This window comes from Danaus plexippus, chromosome 11 (genome assembly GCF_018135715.1).
Source record: "Danaus plexippus chromosome 11, MEX_DaPlex, whole genome shotgun sequence".
In the NCBI taxonomy this organism is placed as follows: domain Eukaryota; kingdom Metazoa; phylum Arthropoda; class Insecta; order Lepidoptera; family Nymphalidae; genus Danaus; species Danaus plexippus.
Window position 1 is genome coordinate 422,748 of NC_083544.1, and position 23,018 is coordinate 445,765.

Below are 23,018 nucleotides of genomic sequence, written 5' to 3' on the forward strand. Positions count from 1 at the left end.
TTTACCATGGGATAAGAAATATTTAAATATATTTCGTAAGTGTGGTATAATTTAATCCGTATATTAAAAAAAAATAATTACTAGACTTTTAATAGTTAAATTTAATAAGAATCAATCTAAACGATCAATTTAGTTAAGGTTCCCATAAGTAACGGGTACTCAAAATTTAAAAAATTATAATATTAATGTATTTAATGGAAAGTGATAACATCACGTAAGAATGAAAAACCTTTTTGAAACTGCATATATTGTGGACAAAAAATAAACACATTACACAAACCGGTCAAACAAGTTGTGGACAAAAGAAGGACAAGTAACGTCCGATGGTCCTAAATAGCGGAAGGGTTCGTCCAAAAACCTGTTTGGAATCTTCCGCGTGGGAAAGAAACCAGTCACCCATTATTTTGCATGACGATAAAGTTATGCATGCACACGGCCTTCCATTTAATTTAATATTAACTCAATGCAAACTTTTTAATCATTGTAGACTTTTAAATTACCTACAAATTTTCGAATAACGTTTTTTTATTAGATATATTTTATAACGCTTCTAATGAAATTATAAAAAATATTAATTTGTTAATGGTATAATGTTTGGGAGGCAATGCACTAAAAACGAAAAATAAAGATCAACTTTGATGTATATTAAACAAGTCGTGATATTAATAAAAAAAAAAACAAATATAATTTTATTTTAATTACAACGTAGGTACTCCTAAGAAATAATTAAAAAAAACGTGCCTTTATTAGTTTGTCTCCACGGGAACGTCTTAAGCATTGGCCAAAAATATTCTTCCTTAGAATTATCAATAGCTACATATATTCAAAATTTTCTTTATTTTAACAATTTATTTCATTTTTATCATCACATTTATAAAAATAAAAAAAAACTTCACAACTTTGCGACAGAAGAAAGGATCATAAGGCGAAAGGTTTTTAATGTACAACTAGAAAATATTAATATAACGATCACTAGTAAAATAATAATCTTTTGAATTTTCAGTAACTGTATAGTTTAATTTACATTTACTTTTTAATAGTTTTTTCTTCAAAATCTCAGCAAAAAAATCTTGTTATGTATTATAAAACCACATCAAAAGTAAAACTTTACTTCAGAACAAAGGCACTTCCCTGAAAATCTTCAGAAAATAATTGGATTCGAAAAATATAACCACGTTTTCAATCTTAACTTGGTGTTAAGCAATTTGTAAAAGGACTTGACAGTTGGAAATTATCAAATCATGAATATTAATTTTAATCTGCATATTAGATTACTTAACCCACGATAAATGCAAACGCTAATAATGTAGGTATATTAAAAAACTTAGCAAAATATTTATTCAAATCACTGTTCACCAGACTTCAATACTACTACATATCACAAAACACACTCCCACCATCTTCTTAGTCTAATCTCACGTGGTGAAGGTAGTTTCCACCAACAGAGCGCGGAGGACGGTCCATTCTCGAGCTCTCTCCTCCTCTCAATGATACAATAAATCGAGAACTAGTCTGCTAAAAGCACCTTCAAGCCAACCTACCGCTCGGACACTCCAAACCCGAATTTCAAGGGTAGGTCCAATAACGGACAACTCTCTCTCCCCACTTATTATCAAAATCACTTTGCCTACCACCTATGTGCACAAGTCGAAAAGTAATTATTAAGAAACAGGAATTCGAGTCTTTATTGAAAATATTTCTTCAAAACCATAAAGATAATTAAATACAATTGAATATTTAAAATTAATAAATTTTGCTTTCATACTACAAATTGACATAGACCATTTTATTTGAGAATATGCAAGAAATCTTCATTTATCCAGCTGATAGTTCAATATCAAGCTGTTACTCAACTGTAAACCAGTTTATAGTTGTATGTAATGTAGTTGAAACGTCAACACACTACCTATAAACCTCTTTACTTTGATTTTAATGTATCTGTACCATAAAGGCCAATATGATAACACCGAGGAACATGTTATTTTTTTCAAATAAATGCTAATTGACAACAGGCATGAAACAACAAGTTGTACCTTATTGATGAAGTATTATGTTACAGTGAGACACCGATGAAAGATAACAAAAGAGCGTATACTGTCTCAATGATATTTTTAGTGAATAATTTGTATTGTTTCTGGAGAAGGCTTGAAGCCACTCTACTGTCACAGGATTTTATTATTTTCTATAAGAACTCCGACGGTATTTTATATTATATTGTTTTTATAGTGTCATATGTATCAATAGTCTTAAAATATTCTTTATATGAAATGTTAAAAGGCAATCCTTTCAATAAATGTGTATGTTGAGTGGTCTAACCCCTCCCCTAGCCAGCATCCCTAATGTTTTTGTTGAACGTCTTAGTGGCGCGTGCGCTGTGACAATGAAGCATCTCTAAAAAATATCTCTCAGTGGGGACTGAGGTAATAGGGGCATTACACGCTATTTGTTATGGTTTACTCTGAGTACACAACATGAACATCGTTGCTCAGAAAAAAATATGTAATGACGATTATTTATGTTCAATAAATATCGAGACGCTATGAGGTCACCTGTAATGTAATAAAAGTGAATAAAATACTACTTTCTTAAGTAACACGAATTAATAGGATTTTAAGAAATTTTATTAGTTACTGCTTCTGCACGACTCATAACGGGAATTTAAGAAAAGTTTGGCTGTTGAATTTGAAACGAATGAAGGTATCATTAAATTTTATTTTTTTAATTGAACGAAAATGATCCTTTTTTAATTCTAAAATTATAATATAATTATTTATAATAGCTTAGTAGAGTTCTTTTATTTAATTCTTCAGAGAAACTTAGTAAATAAGAGACTAAAGTTTGCAAAAATAAAAGAATTACAAAAAACGGTTACAAGAATAATAGTATAGCAAACGTTAAGTAATATTGGAGAGTTCTCAGGGTGCAACCGGTCAGACAAGTTGTGGACAAAAGGACAAGTAACGTCCGATGGTCCCTAAATTGCGGAAGGGTTCGTCCAAAAACCTGTTTGGTATCTTCCGCGTGGGAAAGAAACCAGTGACCCATTACCTTCAGTATAATACGATACATAATATCTTTGCTTATATAAATTTCAGTCCTATTTAGACAAACACGCCTTACGTAAGTATTAACGTTTGATTCCGTGTTTTGATAATAAATATTGGAATTTAAAAAAATCTTCATGTTTTAGCTTTTCTTTAATCATAAACTACAAAAAATACTTGATTAAAATAAAAAATTAAAAAAGATATTGTAAATTATAAATTTGTAACTTCATTTTTATCCATTCTCATATTGATCCAAAAACTTTGAAATAAATGTGGACAGTATATTTCCGAGTATAATAAAAACGCATATGATTGTAAAACACAGCCCCTGCAAAGGGACATTCAACCCTTGACTTCGGGCCGTTCATTCTATGCAGTAATTTTTTATTATGTCTTTTAACAATGCAAACCTAAAAACAATTAGTAAGTTTCAACTCTATATATAAGAGTGTAGTGTTATATTTTCGGTGCTTATAATACAGGAAGCGAACCGTAGTGGACATTATTAGGTATTCCCACGTCCGGGACTGGCCAAACTGGTTTAGAAAGTTCTTTAGACGAGGACTCTGGCCGTGTTTAGTAATAATGTTTGAATATAAAGAATTATCATGTGATTGTGGAACCCTTTATCTCGAAAGATTCTTGCGTACTATAAATTTAAAGTGTTTTATTTTATTGTTAATAAATCGTTAGATAATATGCAATTTAAAGGTTACACAAACAAACCCACATATATTTTCAAAACCAGACGGCTTTCATCCTGTACGATGAAGTAGTTCTTGCCATTTTTATTTGATATAAGGTAAAGGACCTTTCATTCTAATTTAAAAATAGACTTGCAAAAATTTCAAATTAGATAAAATTCTTTTCAATCCACAAATTGTCATATTACAACATTGGGGTTGGCGTAAAGTGGAAAAGGCTTGGCAGAGCACGCGTTGCTTTGAGTTTTTTTTTGGTTTTATTTATAATTTCAAGAAATATTGTGCTCACTCTTAAACGGACACTATCATCTTAAGGATAGAATTTTTTATATTTTCCCTACTTGGAATTACGGAAGCAGATTGATATATACTTATACATATACATATTTGAACTCCTGATATAACAAGTATGTGAGCAGGTGAAAAACCTTGTAGATTACATTTTTCTTGTTATACTTACCATTTTGCAGTGGCTACATCAAGATTGGAAAGGAGATTTCAATCGAATGTATTGAACAATTTACAGAGAATGCTTACGACTCGAAAAATATTTTCACTTGCATCGTGATTTTATATAAACACGACTAGATTTTTTTTTTCTGTTTTAAATAATGTTGTTGTTAGTCATTCCAGCTTTCTGTCGTCATTTAAAGTGTATTATTTTAATTATTGATTATTATAATTATCATTAATAAGTAAAATTTTAAAATCACCTGCTTTAATTGATATAATACAATATTGAATTGAAATCCTGGAAAATATTAAGACAGCTCTGGGTCCATAATGCTTATTATTGAATCGGCGTTGTCAAACCTCATCACCAAATTTTTTGTCATACTTTGAAACCAGGTCAGAAAAACCGGTCAAACACGTTGTGGACAAAAAGACAAATAACGTCCGATCGTCCCTAAATTGCGGAAGGGTTCGTCCAAAAACCTGTTTGGTATATTCCGTGTGGGAAAGAAACCAGTGACCTTGAGTGACTCGGGTTCAATGAGCAATACAGCTTCTGATATAACTCTTTTTGATTAGTTTGTACTTAACGATGAACTGTGTGAAAATTATTTCAGCTAAAACAACATGTAATTTTAATATTCTTTGATAAATAATTTTATAAAAACAACCTAAATTAAAATCCAAGGTATCTTTATATAAATATGCAATATGAAATCTATAAATCGTGCAAAAAATTACAATATTGGGACATAATTTATACCGAACCCAACCTCGGTTATTGTAATGGAAATAAGCGGTCCTACGATGTAACAAGTGTATGCCAGTCACCTTGAAATTTAACAAATGACAATTTAAAGGGACACTCCACCCCTTTTACACTTTATAATGAATGCAATAGACCTGTGAATTTTATGCGCCAACAGTCATACAAAACAGACAATGCACTCCGCCGGGTGAGTATAGTATTATTCCAATTTCAACCTTACGTTCATAACAATTGGATTGTTATTTATGTTTAGAAACTATATAGGAAGTAAATTGAAGTAGTGGACATATTCCCACGTCCATAACTGGTCAAACTGGTTTGTGATGTTCGTAGGGTGGACAAGGAGCCGGAGCGTCTTCAGGTCGTGATAACGGTCGATTTTGAACGACCATGTCATGAAACGTGAGAACTAAGGATGTATTTACGACATGAAAGCATTAATTACGGTAGAATTATTACGTAAATTATGTGATTATATATTAGAAACTCGGTCAGGAAATGGCGTTGAAATATAGTTTTAATTGTAATAAAGTGAATACAGTAATTTGATTGTCCTTATATTCTCATAATAAGGTCATTAAGGGAAATATAAAGCAGCGAATATGAGGAATGTTTCTATAGAAGTAATAGAAGTAAATACTACAAAAATCGAGATATACAAACATTTACTTGTCTTTGAAGCATTTTTTATAATCAAGCATCGGGCCTAGTGTTATTTCTCACGAGCATCTCCGACTTAACATAAAGATAACTAAAGTTATAAGTTACATACTATCAAGTGTCACCTTTGTCATTAATTAAGGTAATTATAAAAATTTAAATCTAAACAGCAAATTTTGATTATGTAGTCAAATAAGTTAATCGTAGACAATCTCTTAAATGTATAAAATAACATCAGTATTTAAAAATCTAGACGTGCATTCGGTCTCAATCTGAACACATACTCACCGCATGTTACGTATGTTAGAACAATGAGCCATCACATAACAGAGATCTGAGTCTAGATTACACCGACCCGCATGCAACGGAACGAAGATAGCGGGGAAAGACAAAACAAGACACGCCATCATCTGACAAGCCTGTCATCTGTTAGTGTGGGAATCATTTGGGATTCACACGTCACAATAAGTCTTAAGTAATATTCGAGGGATAATAAAACATGTCTTGTTCAATATTTGTTTAATAAATAACAACTACAGTTAAGATTGTACCCGAGACTTAAATTACTTATTATATTTATTTGCTACAGGTTGTAGAACGTATGCCTGTCCAGTCATTCTGTCCACGATGTGTCCTGTTTGTGTTTCTAGGAACAGTCTTGGTGCTGAAGCTGATGCTAGGGCTTCAGCGTTGGTATGTTGCCTCACTCCAGCGCCATCTTCATATTTAACAAATCGCTTTGGTTCACTTTGTTGTTGTTTTGTTTGACGAGTTCTATCAGATTGTTCTTCTTCTGTCTCTTTCTCATTAACCACCAGAACAAAATGATTCTTCTCCTTTTCCTGCTGAGGTCGTTCATACCTATGTTCTTTTTGTTTTTTGTTACTCTTTTGGACCTCAGTCGTACCTTCTTCTTCTATAATTCTTTCGCTCTTCATTTTTGGTGATTTCGTCGTTGGTTCTATTTCTTCTATCTGATCATCTTCATGTGTTTCTTCGTATCTTTCTCTGCGGTTTCTGTTTTTGGAGCGTATCCTCTGTTTCGGTCTCTGCTGTTCTTCGTAGACATCACCATCTTCGCTTTGTTCTGATGTCTTTGAATGCGCCCTCTTTATTCTCCCTGTTTCTTCATATTGCGGAACATCATCAGAGTATGATTCAGAGTCATAGCTTCCTGTATCATCAGGACCGTTGTAAGCATCGCTTGGTTCTTCATGATAGGAACCATCATCTCCATTATAGTCGTCGCCATGGTTGTCAGTGTAACCAGCGTGGTTCAGATCCCAATAATGTTCCCCATAACCACCATTTTTATCACCCCACCGTACCTAAATCATGGGACAGGTTTAATTTAAATTTTAATTAAAAAGAGTATATATTTAAAGGTAAGTAATGGGCACAACTATTGCACCTTTTTACTCAGCTTTCCTTTTCTAATCGTGCATTTAATATAACTAGAGAGATAAAATAGAACTTTCACCGGAACAAAACGTGACGTAGAAACTAGATCAATACAAAACCAGACAGTTGGCTGGTGGAGTGTACAGTTTGACTGAATATTTTGCAATCTGCAACACTATCGCTGTTATACGTCCACGATACTATCACGTAACTAATTAATAACAATAATGATTTTACTGTATTCATACACGAAATTAATTTAGTTTAATATGTTACTTTCAGTTTTATTTCCATTCTTACTTCTTACCACATTGTGATAATATTTTTTTCAAGTTTTTTTTAAATGTAAGGATACTTACAGAAACACTTGCTACGTATATCCCTTGAATGTTCATAACAAAATTCTTATAGTTCAGTAATGTTATTAAAAATGTAAAAGTAAAAGTGTTTAGAAAGTATCTAACCTTTGTTAAGAAATTTATACAAAACAGAACTTAATAAGTTAGTTACGATAGTGCAAGAGAGTAATGCAGTTAGTAATGAAATATAAAATTAAAGCGAAGCGTACTTTAGCAGCGTACAGTCCCTTAGAAGGTCTGGACCTCTCGTGTCTTTCGACGAAGTGTCGCTCGCTGCCCTGACGGTGTCCTTGGTCGAAGTCCTCCGATGTTGGCAAGTGTCTATACCTTGCAAGCCAAGCCAAGCGCGACAGAAAAGGAGAGAGAAAAAAGTTAGACAAAGCGATATATTAAAACGTGATACTTTTCCCATGTCCCTGTGGTTCTTAAAATCTTTTTTCTCGTATCTTTGCTCCCACGTGTGAGGATCCTCGCAAACGTGACCGAATTCTATCTTGTATGGACTCAACTGTACCGAGAAAAAATCCCTATAAAGCAAACAGGCTATGAGATCCTATTTAATACATAAACTAAATTTACGACAAAGTTAAACAACATTTATATTATAAGCGGTAGAGCTATAAAGCGATATTCATGTTGGAGATAAAAAGATATTATTGATAAAAATATAATATGAGACAATAAGACTAATAAGGAAATAAAATTTGTAGCTCACTTTACTTAACCGCAATAATCGTTATAAGATACAATCATTTATAAAAAGCAGTGACTACGACTGTCTTACTGACTTGATCTTAGTAGAAACACACAAAAACAGAGCCATTCATAAATCGAATGTTTTTATAAAATATGTCAAAGACCATTTTGCGGATTATTTCCATATATTACTGTCTAAATAAAGTATCAAAAAAATAAAATCTAGTTTAAGTTAATTGGGAACAACTTATTTCTGTTTCTAATAAGTCTCGGTTGCACCACGCTCTTAACACTTGGATTGGTATGACCTTCGTTTAATAAATGACCTGATAAGCTTCGATCGGATACTGATTACACAGAAAAATTCACGCAGCGGTAAAGACAGAGACCAATTATTAATAACTTAAACATGTAAAAACAAAAAGAAGGGTTACTTTAAATATAAAAATAGTCCTAGTCGAAGTTAATGGCGAGAATAATTGCGTTTTTATTTACTTCTTGTATCTACGATCATAATGACGGGCATCGTCTCTATAAGCATCATGGATCTATTGGAGGGTACAAGCTGGAAGTTAAATGAGAAAAACTCTTACTGGAAAAACTTAGCCTGCGCCTCGATGCCGTAAGGCTCCTTTGTAGGCACTGACACAGTTCTCACGAGCTTCACTGACATGTATAACACAGACAGACAGAACAGCCATCTCTGGAAGTTATCAAAAACATTCATTAATTTAACACAATGTTTATTTGAGGAAAGAAGAAAATAAATCTATTTCCCGCAAAAATAAACCCAAAAGTCAAGAACAAAAAGTATAATTTCATCATCACAATGAAACCAGTACCGTGGTAAAGAAGAGACGTTGTGCCATCATGGAGACTCAGTTGTTGATGGTTCGGTCCGCTACTGTCGCTCGATTTATACTGACTTACAACTTATTGTTTTGTTTTCATGAACTAGTGATAGATTTTAACTGACTGAGAAGTGTATTTGAGCTACGTTCCTTATGTACCTTATGTATTTACTATGTCATTGTTTGTGTTCTGCTCGAATTTAATATTTAATTTCTTATATTATGTAAAGCTTTGTTTCCAAAAGTTTGTGGACGTCACGTTTTTGATGCAAGTTTTCATTGTCACACTAAATGCGAAGCGTTTCACATATCTCATTTAATAGCCTACGTTAATACTGTAATGTTGGAATATTCAAGAAAGAAAAAATGTTATCGCACTGTGTGTAGTGTGACGACCACAACTTAAAATTAGCATACAGATATTTATAGGCAAAGGTATCTTTCTTAGAGCCCCCAATGTTCCCAAAATAAGGAGTTTTTTTTCTAAATTATTATGATTAGTTTTTAAAAATGTTATATCAATATTTTTTAGATTCTATGTAAAAAAATTTCAAATAGTATTTTTTTTGTTGGTTCAACGACCAGTTCTTATTATTTCTATGACATAAAAAGTAAAACGCAACATAATATATTTGTGACACATGTTGCATTTTATTCATAGCAGCGTTGTCTTTTACTATAATACTATTAAATGGGAATACATGTTTGTATTACTGCACTTTCTGAACCCAAATTCACGCGAACGTATTTACAGCTAATAATTGGTACAGAATGAAAGTTCTCTTGTTGAAGATATCACGGTAATGATCTTAATAATTTTTTAAATGCCTACCGGAAAGTATGAAAAAAGTTTACTACAACAAATATGATTGTAAATAGAAAATCAACCTGTTTTTCACGCAATTTCAATAAAAATGTATTTTCCGACAAATCCCTCAATCAATTTAGATAATATTTTTTATTTCAATTTTATATCTTTCCTAAAAATTATTGATAAAAAATTATATTTCAATCGTCAGAGCATTTCATTCTTAAACTCTTATAAGTGATTTCATAAATTTATTAGACTGTAAAAATAATTGCCCCACAGCAATCTGTAAAACAGGTGCACTTCGATAAGAATAGATAAGAAATAATTTTATTGCGTTAAATTAATTTACGATAAATAAGTACAAAAAAATCATAACAACAATGTTGCCATATATAATATTTACTATTTCATTTTAAAATTAGAACAAAAATTAAAAAGCTATTCAAATATTCTATAACAATGTTGCCATATATAATATTTATTTTAATTTTAATTACAATTTCAACAAACCTAGCAAACATTCTATAACAATTTGAAAATGCGTTTCGGGAAATAAATTAGAAAGTCGTTTATATAATGATTAAAAAAATCGAATTGTCTTTCTGCGACTAGAAAAAACAACTTGAACCAATCAAAACTTCCGGTGAATAATTAGATTTACGTAATAACTTGTAATTATTACCTTAAATTTTTTTGTGACACACCGAAGTTAAGTAAGAAATATTTAAAATGATACGATTGAATAGATTAAAAAAACTCAATCGAAATAAATTTAAATCATGTTAAAACTGATGATTTTCTAAATGTGTAAGTTTGGAAAACTAACTGAACTGAAAAGTATTTTTTTCTTACAATTTTATATTATTATCATATCTCATAGATGATACAGACCATATTATAAAAAAAGTCCGTACACTTTTTAATGTGTCTCTTTATATTTACAATCAGACTACTTACATCTTCGTTCTTACTTCCGCCAAGTATTCCACTAAGCGCCAGGTGTAGACGTCTTTTCAAACAGGATTCTTACGCTATGCTACACTTGAAACAATTACGTAAATATATATACTGACAATCACAAACGAAACATGTATGACATAAATAATATATCTGATCTGGGTTATTGTGAAAAAAATTCGTTAATCTCAAACTCAATATATTTTAAAGTTATGTACTTGAATTGCAAATATTTTGAAACTTTTAGGCAACTTAATTTCAAGCTTGTTTAATATATGCTTTTCTGTTCACAATGAGGTCGACGGAGCATAATGCACGGGGTCGTATATTGTGAAGCACAGGCTACAGAGTACAGACATGAAAGTGAAGTCAAGGACGAATGTTGACAGCACGACTTGACGCTAATAATTGTTATACAAATTAACAGACAGACCTAGTAGCATTTATAACAAAGGCTAATTTATTTGCATTTTAAATTCATATAATACATTAATTTGGCAACTCTAATAATTTATAATGCATTAACATTATGGTCTTCTATAGTTCACCAAAATAAATATTATTATTATATATTAATAAGTGTTACCAGGCCAATACCGAATAGTTTACATAAAATAACTTACATATATGGTTTCTTATAGTATTTGTCATTTATATCTTCTTTTGTCGCTTAACTTACTTTCGACAGATCATTTGTAAATTGCACCTTTTGCAGAAAAATAATAATTGATTTCTTAACATACAGATAAATAAGAGAACATCTAGTTTACGGTCATACATTTTTTTTATTAGGAATGAAAATAATTTAAAAAAAACTTTTACTTGTTTTCTACTTTATAATCAGAAAAATGTACAAAACTATCAAAATTACATAAATACACTTGACCAAAGTAAGTAATACATAAAAATGATTTTTTTATCTTCGCTCGCTTATGATGGTGGAGACATAAAGTATCATACACAACTCATATCTAAAGTGGAGAGAAATAAAATGTAAAAAGCATTTAAAATTTCATTTATTTAGAGGTCACATTTCAATATTAAGACTTTGAAAAAACATCAAAGTAATAAGAATATAATTAACATGCTGTTATTGAATTCATTTAAAGTTTACAATGATAAAGATTTCTAAAATTTAATACAATTTAGTTACTTCTGCTCATAGGAAAAAAATTTCACAATTTAGGTATTTTCTTAGTTTATGTATTGTTTTAAAAATATTTTTAATAATCAACCATCTCATCTGACCTTCAGTAACTGTCATGCACCGAAATGACATTCAACGTCAGATTAATACCGGGCCATTAATGTTACACGATTTTTATTAAACCTTTACATTATAATTACAACAATTAATTCTTTATAAAGATATTATGTTGTAATTCGCAATATTTTTGAACGTGTTTAGTAATGTTAGGATTTTATCGCATTGACATTGTAAATGTAAAAGTTTTTATTTGTGTGTAATAAATTATTATTAATATCTACTAAGATATTAATAATAAGTACATATTGTAGATCTTAAATATTATTAAAAAAAATTATTACGCAAAAAGTGCCACAAGCGAAAACCTCTGCGTGAGAAATTATAGACGAAACGTTTAAAGTGCCTAGTTAACATTCACCTGAACTATAAAATGATAGTCGAACGATTTACTTCATTTATCTATAAGTTATAGTAGAAGTGTATTTTTGGATGTTTTATAAATTACCTGTATTGATCGTTTATTGATGAAGATAATTATTAATTTATGTTATATAAAAGTGTGTACGGTGAGTCGCCGCGCATCAAAGCGTTAAATCGCCTAGAAAGTTATCGTTTTCCTTTGTACTTAAAAGACAGTTCAGAGATCTTAGCGCCATTGATCATTTGAATAGGAGAGATGGATTGTTATCTGGTAAGTCTGAATTCGCATCCAATAAGAGGATTTTCTTTTAAATTATTTCGTCATATTATATAAAGCGGTGCCGCATTACATTGGAAGCATTCACCTCCGTGTAAGTAACATATCCCTCGATAAATTATAAGTGAATATTTTTCAATGTGTCGCAAAATCTGATCCGGTTCTAACTAGGACTGAAACGAATACGACCGCGGCCTACCAGCGTGTATTGAATTTTATTAAATATGTACCGGTTATTTTATTTCAATTCACATTACAAATAAAAATGAAAGTGTCCTAAACGAGACAATATTCGTTTGCTATTACAATACTATATTTTACCGCGACATTTTAAATATTTTTTTAGTGAAGTCTTGATCCAAGGTTTAACATTAAAAGTAAATATGCTGTTATTTTATTCACAACTTAAGCGCAAATTAATTATGAGATCACCTTTAACGAGTAAAATTTTAAAATATATAGTTCTACCTAAATGTGTACCACTCCTAAAACCTGGAAATAAAATAATAATTACATAAAAAAACATGATTGCCAGTCATATAGACAGTATTATATTGTTGTAGGCAGCGGTTGCATTAAAATGCAACGAGTTCGTATTGTAATACAGAGCACGAGCGAACGAAAGTCAAACTTATGTCTCGGAATACCGCTCCGTCGACATAAGAGCTCCCGAGATACTTTAACTTACACGACACACATCACAATAGATGTGATAAACTTTCATTTTTTATAAGATACATTGCTGTAAACAAAATAAAAGATATATATGTATATGATTCTTTCTTTCGTGACTTTTCATATACATGAAACTAATATTACTCGGATTACCACGCGTATTTTATTATTTTTAAAGACTACATACTCCCGACTTTTCCGTTACTTTGCAGCAACCGTGATCACGGGCATCTCGTCTGTAGTTTTAAAATAATAAAATACGCGTAGTAATCCGAAAAGTATTAGTTCCACATTAATGTCTATAATATTAGCTTTCCGTGTTGCATTTCACAGATTTTATTTGCCAGTCTATTTTTGAGCGTCTCAAGCTGGTCTCTACCGTTCCAACCCGTGCAGAGGAATCCTGTCATAAGATACGCGCGTCCTCAAAGACATATACGTATGTATATATTGTTCTAATAATCCTATAAACTTTATAAATGCATACAGTCAGGGTGTAAATTATACTGCATTTTAATGAAGGTTAGACGCCCCTTTACTTCTGTTATATATAAAGTACATATTGATTTCGATGAAGTCGCGGACGAAATTTAGTATGGACTGGCATAAAGTGAGAAAAATTTATTTTTAAGTTAATTTAGCGTATGTTCTGTGAGTGATTGATGTGAGTGTCATCGTCGACAGTTCCACCCAAGCCGTGGCAGTCGGAACAGTCTGAGTGGGTCCGACTGAAACGTGAGCGTGACGATCACGACTACGACCACGACTATGACCGCGACCACGACCACGCCCGCGACCACAGAGGCACCAGCGGAGTCACGGGTCCGATACACACGTTTGTCAAAACTGACAAGAACGCTAATTACAAGTGGGGCGTCAGACATCACGTGGGCAACCAGTACGCCTCATAGCACAGCGTGTATCGTTACTCTATCACAATGTACCTAGTGTTATTCTTTGATTTTATTATAGTTTTTATTCTACAGTAACATAAAATATTTTAATAAAAAAATACGTTTTATTTTTAATCTTTCTTTTCGTAAAATGAAACCTCTTTCCCTGTTTATTTAAAACCATGTCATTTTGTTGAATACATTTTTGTCAGTTGAGTTCATATTATGGGCACATGGACCTTATACTTTGACATTAACGTTATATTACCGTGTTTATCCTATTTCGATGTTTAAATATTAGTTGCTCGCTAATAAAATCGTTTAAGTGAAGTATACTACCAAATATATTCAGGGAGATTTATGGCTAGGAATTAGCGTTATCTGAAATATAGATTGACGGAAACCTAGCCTTAGAACAAGATTTAAACATATTGATACAATGATTGTCCTTGTGTCCTTTTTTCTGTCGGTCATAGTATAGTTGATAGTTCTTTTAACAAACCCGGTTTAATATTAAATGTTACGAAAGAAAGAAAGTAGGTTGCATACAGACATCAATATTTGATCCAATTTAAAAGCGGCCTCTCACTTTCAACGTGTGTACGAACTACAGCCGTGCGGTTCGATACGAAGGCATCTTACGACGTATAATTGAATACGTCGAAACAGTTGGTATTTAGTTTGCCGTAGCGAAATCTTACTGTATATACCCTAATGACGAGTTAACATCGTCAGACTAAACACAGATACTTTCCAGGTGACCATTACTTTACTTACTAACGACTAACAGTCTGTGTCTTGTTCAATAATGTCAGGTTTCAGTGCCAGTTATGGGTAATTAAAATTGACAATTAACCGTAAAGCTATAAAGATGTATTCACAAAGGACTAGTGGGTTGAAATGGATTATGTTGATTTACAGAGATTATTCAATTATTACATAATGTTTAGGCTAAAGATAATATAAATGTACAGGTTACAAAAATTATGCCTTCGTCCTTTACAAGACCTACCTGTTACTTGACCAGAATAAAACTTGAAATTTATATTTATTGTACACATATTACATTATATAAGGAATCGAGGTTTGCAATAAATAAATGTAACCTTTTTGTGACATTAATCGACTCCAAAAGAAACCATACCACTGAACTTGTTACTTCACGTGTGTTAGGAGTCTGCTTGTATGAGGTTGAAGGGATGGCAATTGTTCAGCTGCTTTTACGCCTTACATTGTGTAGGTGTAGACCGTTGACTATCCAGGATAAGTTGCTCCCAGCAACCCATCAGTCATATATTTGAAGTAACTTAATGTGCATGCAAGTAAAGTCCTCATTATTGTAGACAGACGTATGTAATGGTTACATGAAAACCGATAGAGCAGGCCAGGGTCCGACACAGACAGGACTCGAGTTACCACGATGAAGTTACGAGACACATTCACATCCTCATTACAACCATTTGTAAACTGTGACACGGAACAGTAACCACACTCGTTTATACTTACATTACAAGCTTACCTTTTCACAATAAGCAGATTTCGATGAAAATCTTTTAAAACTATACGTATCATTCTGAGATAACTGTTTATGTTCTAAATAGAAAAACTAATAGATATAATAGAAAATCAAGAAGAATTTTATCTGATGCTCGGTGTACTGTATTGGTTGGAACGATTATAAGGCCATGAAATAACTTTAACATAACGCTGTATTACGTCAAAAAATTATTCCAACAAATTTTCAATATAACTTTGTCTAAAATGTCTCAGGTTGTATGTTTGTGTTGTCTTCGAAGCTAGAAGAAGGATTTTGAGGACATAAGAGTTAAAGAAAGAAATACTGAGATATTTAATGAAAAGAAAAAGACGAAAAAGGGAAAATAAAATTGAGAAGAACTTAGTTATTAAGAAGCGAAGGCCGAATAACATCAACGTAGAGTACAAAAAGCAAACAGAGATCTGTTAACATACAATCCATCAGGAAAATTAAAGGTCAGAATTTCTACTGTGAGTTAATCCACCGACGGGCGCATCTCTTGATTTAATTCACCGACGATACTTCTGAGGCTAGTCTCGCAGTTCATCAGAGTCCGCGTGCTCTATTAGTCTAAGGCGGTCTCTATTTACTAAATCCTTCATCCAAAGTGCACGAGACTTGTGTCGAAGGACAATTATCGAATATGACGAACGTTATGTAGGTCGAGATCTTTTAATGTCAGAACTGAGGCGAGGCGAATGTGCTCTAATAACATAACACTCACTGCAATGTACCGAGTCACGACATAGGTTCTTGGCATTACTCACTATAATAATCGAAGTAATTTATAGTAGATTTAAACCGATTATTTAAGCTTTATATTAAAGAATGATTTATGTCCGTCTACACTAATGAGACGAGATGTTACCAGAGAAATAACTCACACAAAATATTTTATTCATTCTTAAAAAATATCGTATCGTTGTTTGAAAAACAGTAAAACGAGTTCTTATGATATAAATGCTCTCCTACCTTTAATATTCTTTTTGGAGCTGATTACGTATATATCTAGACCTATCTTAAATAATTAAAAACGTTACTTTAAATATATATATCTTACCTATATTGAAGAGTTTCTAATGGACACGAATATTTTTGACAATAAGACTGTCTTAAATTTAGCATATAATTTAATTTTGTGTATTTTACAATATGAGAGAGTAACAGTCTGGTTCTTCGTCAAATCATCTGAAAGGCTCCATGACTGTGGTGTCTTGGGGAGAGTATACTTAAGTATAGATCTGATTTGACGATCCAAATTTTACATTTTAAATATATCAAAATTGATTGTATTTGATAAAATAAGTAGCACAACAAACGTTTCATTGTTAGAAAGTTCGATTGTAAGCGACCTATTCAAAATAATAATAACGAAAAACTCGTAACTTATGAAAGTGATTTCTAACAGAAATAATTAGAACGACAGATATTGAATAATATTATTTATAAAACTACGTTTTCAAAAAAAAAAAAACAATAATGAAACATTAAATTGATACAATAATAATATAAAATATAAATTAATGCATGCATTGTTAACTAGCGTATATTTGGGACTTAGTCCGAGTTTTTTAATGTAGTGAAAAGTTTACGTAAACCAAAACAAAGACACTTCACTGACAACGGAGTGCTTATAAAAACTTGTTTTTTTAACTATGACGTTATATTATTATGTTCCAACAGTTTTCAAGCCAACAGCCAGGCCAATATAATAATTTTATTGAATATAATTTAATATTTCATATTAATAATTTTGACGAAAAATTAAATAAAAAATCATATGATGATTAAAATAAAATAACTTTTTCATAAAAAAAATGCATTGTAGATTGTAGATGCGTAAACCAAGCTCGCGTCGTTCACTACACACGAAGCGTTTCTCGTTTCTCAATCAACAGCTAACATTAATACTGTAATGTGCGATTGAAAAAAGCTTTGTGATTGAAAAGAACTGTAAACGTTTCGTATGTAGTGTGACATTATCAACTGGGACTAAGTGTAATGAGGTTCATTTAAACTACGCAACACATGAAGCGTCGTTGTTGGTTTGAGACGGAAAAGGTAAATAGGTTTATTTTAAAAACAAGAGGTTCTGTGTCTTCAGAACTGTTCAAGCCACTTCCACACTTCACAGCAATCATCAGCAGACACCATTTCTTGTGATTCATCCAGAAATCAAGGTTTCAGGTGAATGGCACACTCATAGACTTTTACATTTATAATGGAAATGCATTTTATCATATTAACAGATATAATTACACACACACACACACACACACACACACACACACACACACACATATATGTATTATTTTAATTTGATTGACGTTAACAGTCGTGATTACAATTAAAAACTATTTCATAATAATAATTCTGAATAATCAAAGGGCATGTTAGCACAGCGGTTCAAATCCAAACCGGATGGGAATAACGCAGTTTCGGGTAACTGGTAACGAAGACTTCTCTTTGTGATGTTTCTTTGAAAGCTGAATAAAAAGAGAACATCCAAAATATTCCTCTTTATAAAACTTTGACATTAACAATACAGATTACACAATCCTGTCTCAATTGGTAACATTTTATCTTCTGTATGCATCATTGCCGAAAAGCTCTCGCTCTCTGCGTTTCAAAAATCTTCTAAAGTGGAATGTTCACTGTTTTCTTTTTAGAATCAACAGAGCAGCATATATTTTTTTACTTAGGCACATCTTTTCATTCTATTCATGTCTGTTATAAAATAATGAAAAAAAAAGAATATTTTTTTTTAATTTTTAATTAATAAAATAAAACAATTACTATTTAATTGTATCGTACTTATAAAAAAATGGCCTAACTTTTATTTTTGAATTTAGAACACGTAACTTATTTAACATACAGTAGTTAATTTCGATGTCCAAATTTTACAGCCAAAATACCAAAACCGGCTGAACGTGTCGATTCACTCCCGCCCTCACGTTAGAAGGGGTGTCTGTATATAAAGTGAGAGTGAGCCACACTCAGTACAAACCTAAGTTTGACCGCGTGTGTGCTGTTTTAGTTAATTAAAGTTCCATTTAGTGTGTGAAATGTTCCGTCTGTGTGTTCTGGCATTAGTCGGCTGTGCCTTCGCCTCGCCGCAGTACCAAATACACCAACAAGTTAGTATAATATTTTTATGTTGGTAACTATAAAGTGTAAATGTGAATTTAAAAGTTTTATACATATATATATTTTATATTCAACATTTAATGTTGTATATAGGTTAAATATTTCGTATTTTTTTGTAATTCTCTGTGAATAAAATTTAAAAATGGTTAAGCTTTTTATAAACGTTTATATATTGAATTTTATTCAATAAAAAGTGTAACGCACTGTTCTTATACAATATACATGAAGAAACTCCATTGAGATGCAAAGAGCCGACAACATTGCTTTAATATTCTTATAGGAGCCTTTATTTTAGCCTTTAACAAATAGACATTTTTAAATCTACCTTAGATAACTGTATACGAGTATAATAGGAACTTATTAACGTCGCTAATTCATCTAGTAATCTACATAAAATTTAATTAGTTATATCCTATTTTCTAAAACAGTTATTGACAGGGTTTACAGCTATAACGATTAAATTTTTATATATTAATTTAATTCGCCCCCATGTTATATTATAAAAAAAACCGTATGATTCTCAGTGAACCTTTTCAGTTATATAATAATTTTAAATCAAGCTATCGCTTATTCAATAATAAGCCTATATATTTCGTAGACATGTTGCATCAACTGAAAAATTATTCAAAAATGCACAGCGCGAAACTAACATACAAAATAAGTACATTTGCATAACAACGTTTAAATAATAAAACCGGTGTTTATGTAACCGGTAAGTTCACGTGCCGACGTTACTTCACTTTAAATTCACTGTTAATAAACGATCCGACTCTGATGCGGATTCGGGTCGATCCAAGTCGTTTATTGTCTGAACAACAATGCTCAGTTAACGATATAAAGATATTTGTTTGTGATCATTTCATAACAGAGCGAGTCACAATGGTTTACGTCTAATGTCAAACGTCAGTTGAGCAACTGACATTTGAATATTTGAGACGTATTAATCCGTTTGCTTAGCACAAGTTCGTACCTCACTACATACGAACCGTTTCCCGTTTCTCGTTCAGTAACTTAGTTTATGTGAGAAGATTATTTAATAAAAACTGTTCAACGTATGTAGTATAACGGTGCAAACTTGATGTGCATACTATCTTTGTACAATTATTGCAAGTTAAATAAAGCAACCTTAATTAGATAAGTATAATTCATTATCAGTCAATGTAATTGTACCTACCTCCAGCAGGATGAGGGTATACCTCCGCATCTCCTGAGACAGTACATCGGTGTCCAGGGCCAGGGTCAGCAGCACAGGGCCGCACCAATCCCAGCACCAGCCAGGCTCGTGAGTATCATCAATTATAAACAGAATTAGTTCAATGAAATAAATTGATATGTTAATAATATGGGGAAAAAAGGCTCTTTGATTGCTTACATTTTTATAACGACAAATAATTTCAAAAGCTTGAATGAAAATGAATCACATAAAAATAGGTCATGAAAGAATGACAACGTGCAGAGTGAATGATGAAAAAACATTAATTCAGACGAAGTACGATTCATTCATTCACTCCCACGGAAATCTTTGAACTAATAAATCTGAACTTTCACTCTTTTAACTCTTAATCTTTATTGGTTGAGTATAACGAGATGATTCCTTACAATTGTAAAAATGATTGTATTTTTATAAATTTTAACATCAGTAATATATAAAATGATATTTGCATTTTATCAGGCTTACAACGTTCAAGAGGAACAGTATCAACAAAGACCGCAATACCAACCTCAACCTCAATCACAACCACAACCTCAACCTCAACCCCAACCCCAACCTCAACCTCAACCTCAACCTCAACCTCAACAGTACAGACAGCAACAGCAACAGCAACCCGAAGACTTTGATGTAAGTTACGTTTGTCATGAAGGAAAGCCTGATTATATGATGAGACGTTTATATTATTATAAAAAGATTTATATAAGAAATTATACTTATAATACAAGCAATTATACAATAGGGCTGGGTACAAAAAAAATACAGTTCTAAGATTAGGCTATACTCTAGGTAATAACTATTAAATATGGTTTGACTTGATTCTCATGGTAATAATTTAGCACGTCATCTGTCTACTGCAGTAGTCTACTAATATAATAACTGAGAGTTTGTGAGGATGCATGGAGGTATGGATTTGTTATTTAACGCAAAAACTACTGAACGGATTTTGATTGAACTTTATAGTAGTATTTATAGTAGTACCTAGTTTAGACATCAGAACAAGACAATCTCTAAAATATTCTAGAATCCTCTACACCTACCGTATTTCAGTTATAATATAGTGTTGCGTACGGAGTCACGCACACAGGCCATAGATGGCGCTGACGGCTGGTTGTCATGTTTTTTCAACCGACTTTATGTTTAAACTCATACATTTCGTAGTCCATATGGACGAAGTCGTAGGCGAAAACTATTATACACATATATTTGAATGAAAGACCTGATGTTTTATAATACGTAGTAAAATACTACGTACGCTGCATTCCGATAATTGGGTTTGAATGATACAATAAAACATCTCTATCATTATATTCTAAATGAACCGTGATGACAAGAGTAAACCGAAAAATGTTATAGGGTTGGTGACCTTTTATTAACATCCAACAATTTTTATAGTATTTTATAGTATTTGTTAATTACACACGACTCTACTGAGAGATCCCGTGCCTGTACTGTCACCGTTTAAAATATATAGATCTCAAAACATAATTAGGAAAATTAAAATAATTTAGAGAATTTCAAAGACTTATGTGAAATGTCAAAATACCATTACATAAATAGATCTGTTATCGTAATTTCAGGACACATTAAACTGGTATCAGCTTTAGCTACTATTTAAGTTAAATCAACTTTCACAATGTTGTTCCGGAAAACAGCGCAGCCTCTAGTTCGGTATCAGACTTTCACCGGGAAATTTCGCGTGCTGGAGTAATTGAACCGCTTTTGCAACGAATACAATGTCTGCTTTAAACCGAATTCATGCGCCTAGTTAGATAGTAACCATTGATAACACAGACGATCTAGTTACGAGCTATGATGATAATAAGAAACGATATTTTAATTCTGCGCTTGATTGATATTCATCTTCAATTCCATCTATTTAAGCCTTAATATTCTTTAGGTGAATGAGATTTCGCTTCAGTATGATAAGCATTGATTTGTTCAGTGTTCCTAAACCCCATTTCTTCATATCTTCTTCCAGCACAATCCTTCTTATCAATTCGGTTTCGATGTAAACGACGACCAGTTCACCAACTACCAGAACCGGAAGGAACAGAGAGACGGTGACGTCATCAAGGGCTCCTACTCCGTCGTAGACAGCGACGGCTTCATCAGAACAGTCACCTACACCGCTGATCCCAAGGAGGGATTCAAGGCTGAAGTGAGTAACTTAACGAGATTGAAATATTAATCGGATTTACTACACATTTATAATAATTAGGCATTTAGTATGTATTCCGAGAGTGACATGAGTTGAACTTAGTATTGAAAAATATAACTACAATCTGCAACTAATTATAAGGAATTTCACTTCAAGTTATTTTAATTGCTCTTTATTTAGAATATCTTTATACACCTGAATGCCATCCGGCTCAGACGTAACAGAAAATTTATTAATATTATTTCGCTGTTCCCAGGTGTCTCGCCAACCCACCGACATCGTAGTGAAGATCCCGACCCCTAAACCCCAGACCCTATCAGCCCAACAACCGATCGCGCACCAACAACACCAGCCCCAACTCCAACACCAGCCCCAGCTCCAACACCAGCCCCAACTCCAACACCAACCCCAAGTAGCTAGACAGCAATCTCCTCAACAGCAATACTACCGTTACGAATAACATCTTTAACAAGAGTTGTTGATGTTCTTTTATCTTCTGTTGTATCATTTCCGTATCTGAACTCTTATAACTCGGCCATCACAGACCGACACACCGTTCCTTAAAGCTGTCGCAGTCCTTTCGACTCGACGCGATGTCCCTATAAACTATGTTTTGTTTTGTCCAGTTTTTTCTTCTAACCTAACCTTTAATACTCTCAACTGTAGATATCTTAGATTAAATTATATATAGATTAGTTTAGAAATGAGAACTATTAGGATAGGATTTAGAATTCTAAGTCCCTCTGAAATGTAATGGAATAATAAAATTATTTTTATAATATA

General features: G+C 32.2%; 3 protein-coding genes across 5 annotated transcripts; 2 read left to right on the forward strand and 1 right to left on the reverse strand.

Moving 5' to 3' along the window:
* Window positions 1-6,137: 6,137 nt before the first annotated feature.
* LOC116765708 (uncharacterized) lies at window positions 6,138-8,977 on the reverse strand. Of its 2 annotated transcripts, none has more exons than XM_032655290.2 (4): window positions 8,932-8,977; window positions 8,683-8,792; window positions 7,603-7,720; window positions 6,138-6,961 (listed from the first exon to the last, which is right to left on the reverse strand). In XM_032655290.2, the coding sequence occupies exons 1-4, from the start codon at window positions 8,959-8,961 to the stop codon at window positions 6,197-6,199; spliced, it is 1,023 nt and encodes a 340-aa protein (XP_032511181.2). In that variant the 5' UTR covers window positions 8,962-8,977; the 3' UTR covers window positions 6,138-6,196. The 2 variants fall into 2 exon arrangements, with proteins under 2 accessions (XP_032511181.2, XP_032511180.2); XM_032655289.2 differs by lacking the exon at window positions 7,603-7,720 and adding an exon at window positions 7,797-7,920.
* A 4,018-nt stretch (window positions 8,978-12,995) lies between these two features.
* LOC116765850 (uncharacterized) lies at window positions 12,996-14,260 on the forward strand. The gene is made up of 3 exons (XM_061521876.1): window positions 12,996-13,000; window positions 13,599-13,726; window positions 13,972-14,260. Exons 1-3 carry the CDS (start codon window positions 12,996-12,998, stop codon window positions 14,196-14,198), a joined length of 360 nt encoding a protein of 119 aa, XP_061377860.1. The 3' UTR covers window positions 14,199-14,260.
* Window positions 14,261-18,709: 4,449 nt separating this feature from the next.
* LOC116766061 (activating signal cointegrator 1 complex subunit 2 homolog) lies at window positions 18,710-23,016 on the forward strand. Of its 2 annotated transcripts, none has more exons than XM_032655714.2 (5): window positions 18,710-18,854; window positions 20,045-20,146; window positions 20,537-20,704; window positions 22,056-22,235; window positions 22,492-23,016. In XM_032655714.2, exons 1-5 carry the CDS (start codon window positions 18,783-18,785, stop codon window positions 22,693-22,695), a joined length of 726 nt encoding a protein of 241 aa, XP_032511605.2. In that variant the 5' UTR covers window positions 18,710-18,782; the 3' UTR covers window positions 22,696-23,016. The 2 variants fall into 2 exon arrangements, with proteins under 2 accessions (XP_032511605.2, XP_061377946.1); XM_061521962.1 differs by having other exon boundaries at window positions 18,712-18,854; window positions 20,048-20,146.
* Window positions 23,017-23,018: the final 2 nt, after the last annotated feature.

Bases quoted from the DNA above. Each gene is read 5' to 3' on its own strand.
- LOC116765850 (XM_061521876.1), top strand. The intron at 13,727-13,971 runs GTATGTATATAT...CATCGTCGACAG, and splicing joins GCGTCCTCAAAGACATATAC to TTCCACCCAAGCCGTGGCAG.
- LOC116765708 (XM_032655289.2), bottom strand. From the start codon at position 8,961: ATGATGGCACAACGTCTCTTCTTTACCACG. The intron at 8,793-8,931 runs GTACTGGTTTCA...GATAACTTCCAG, and splicing joins AACGTCTCTTCTTTACCACG to AGATGGCTGTTCTGTCTGTC. The intron at 7,921-8,682 runs GTAAGAGTTTTT...TTTGCTTTATAG, and splicing joins GCGCAGGCTAAGTTTTTCCA to GGATTTTTTCTCGGTACAGT.
- LOC116766061 (XM_032655714.2), top strand. From the start codon at position 18,783: ATGTTCCGTCTGTGTGTTCTGGCATTAGTCGGCTGTGCCTTCGCCTCG. The intron at 18,855-20,044 runs GTTAGTATAATA...ACCTACCTCCAG, and splicing joins AGTACCAAATACACCAACAA to CAGGATGAGGGTATACCTCC. The intron at 20,705-22,055 runs GTAAGTTACGTT...ATCTTCTTCCAG, and splicing joins AGCAACCCGAAGACTTTGAT to CACAATCCTTCTTATCAATT.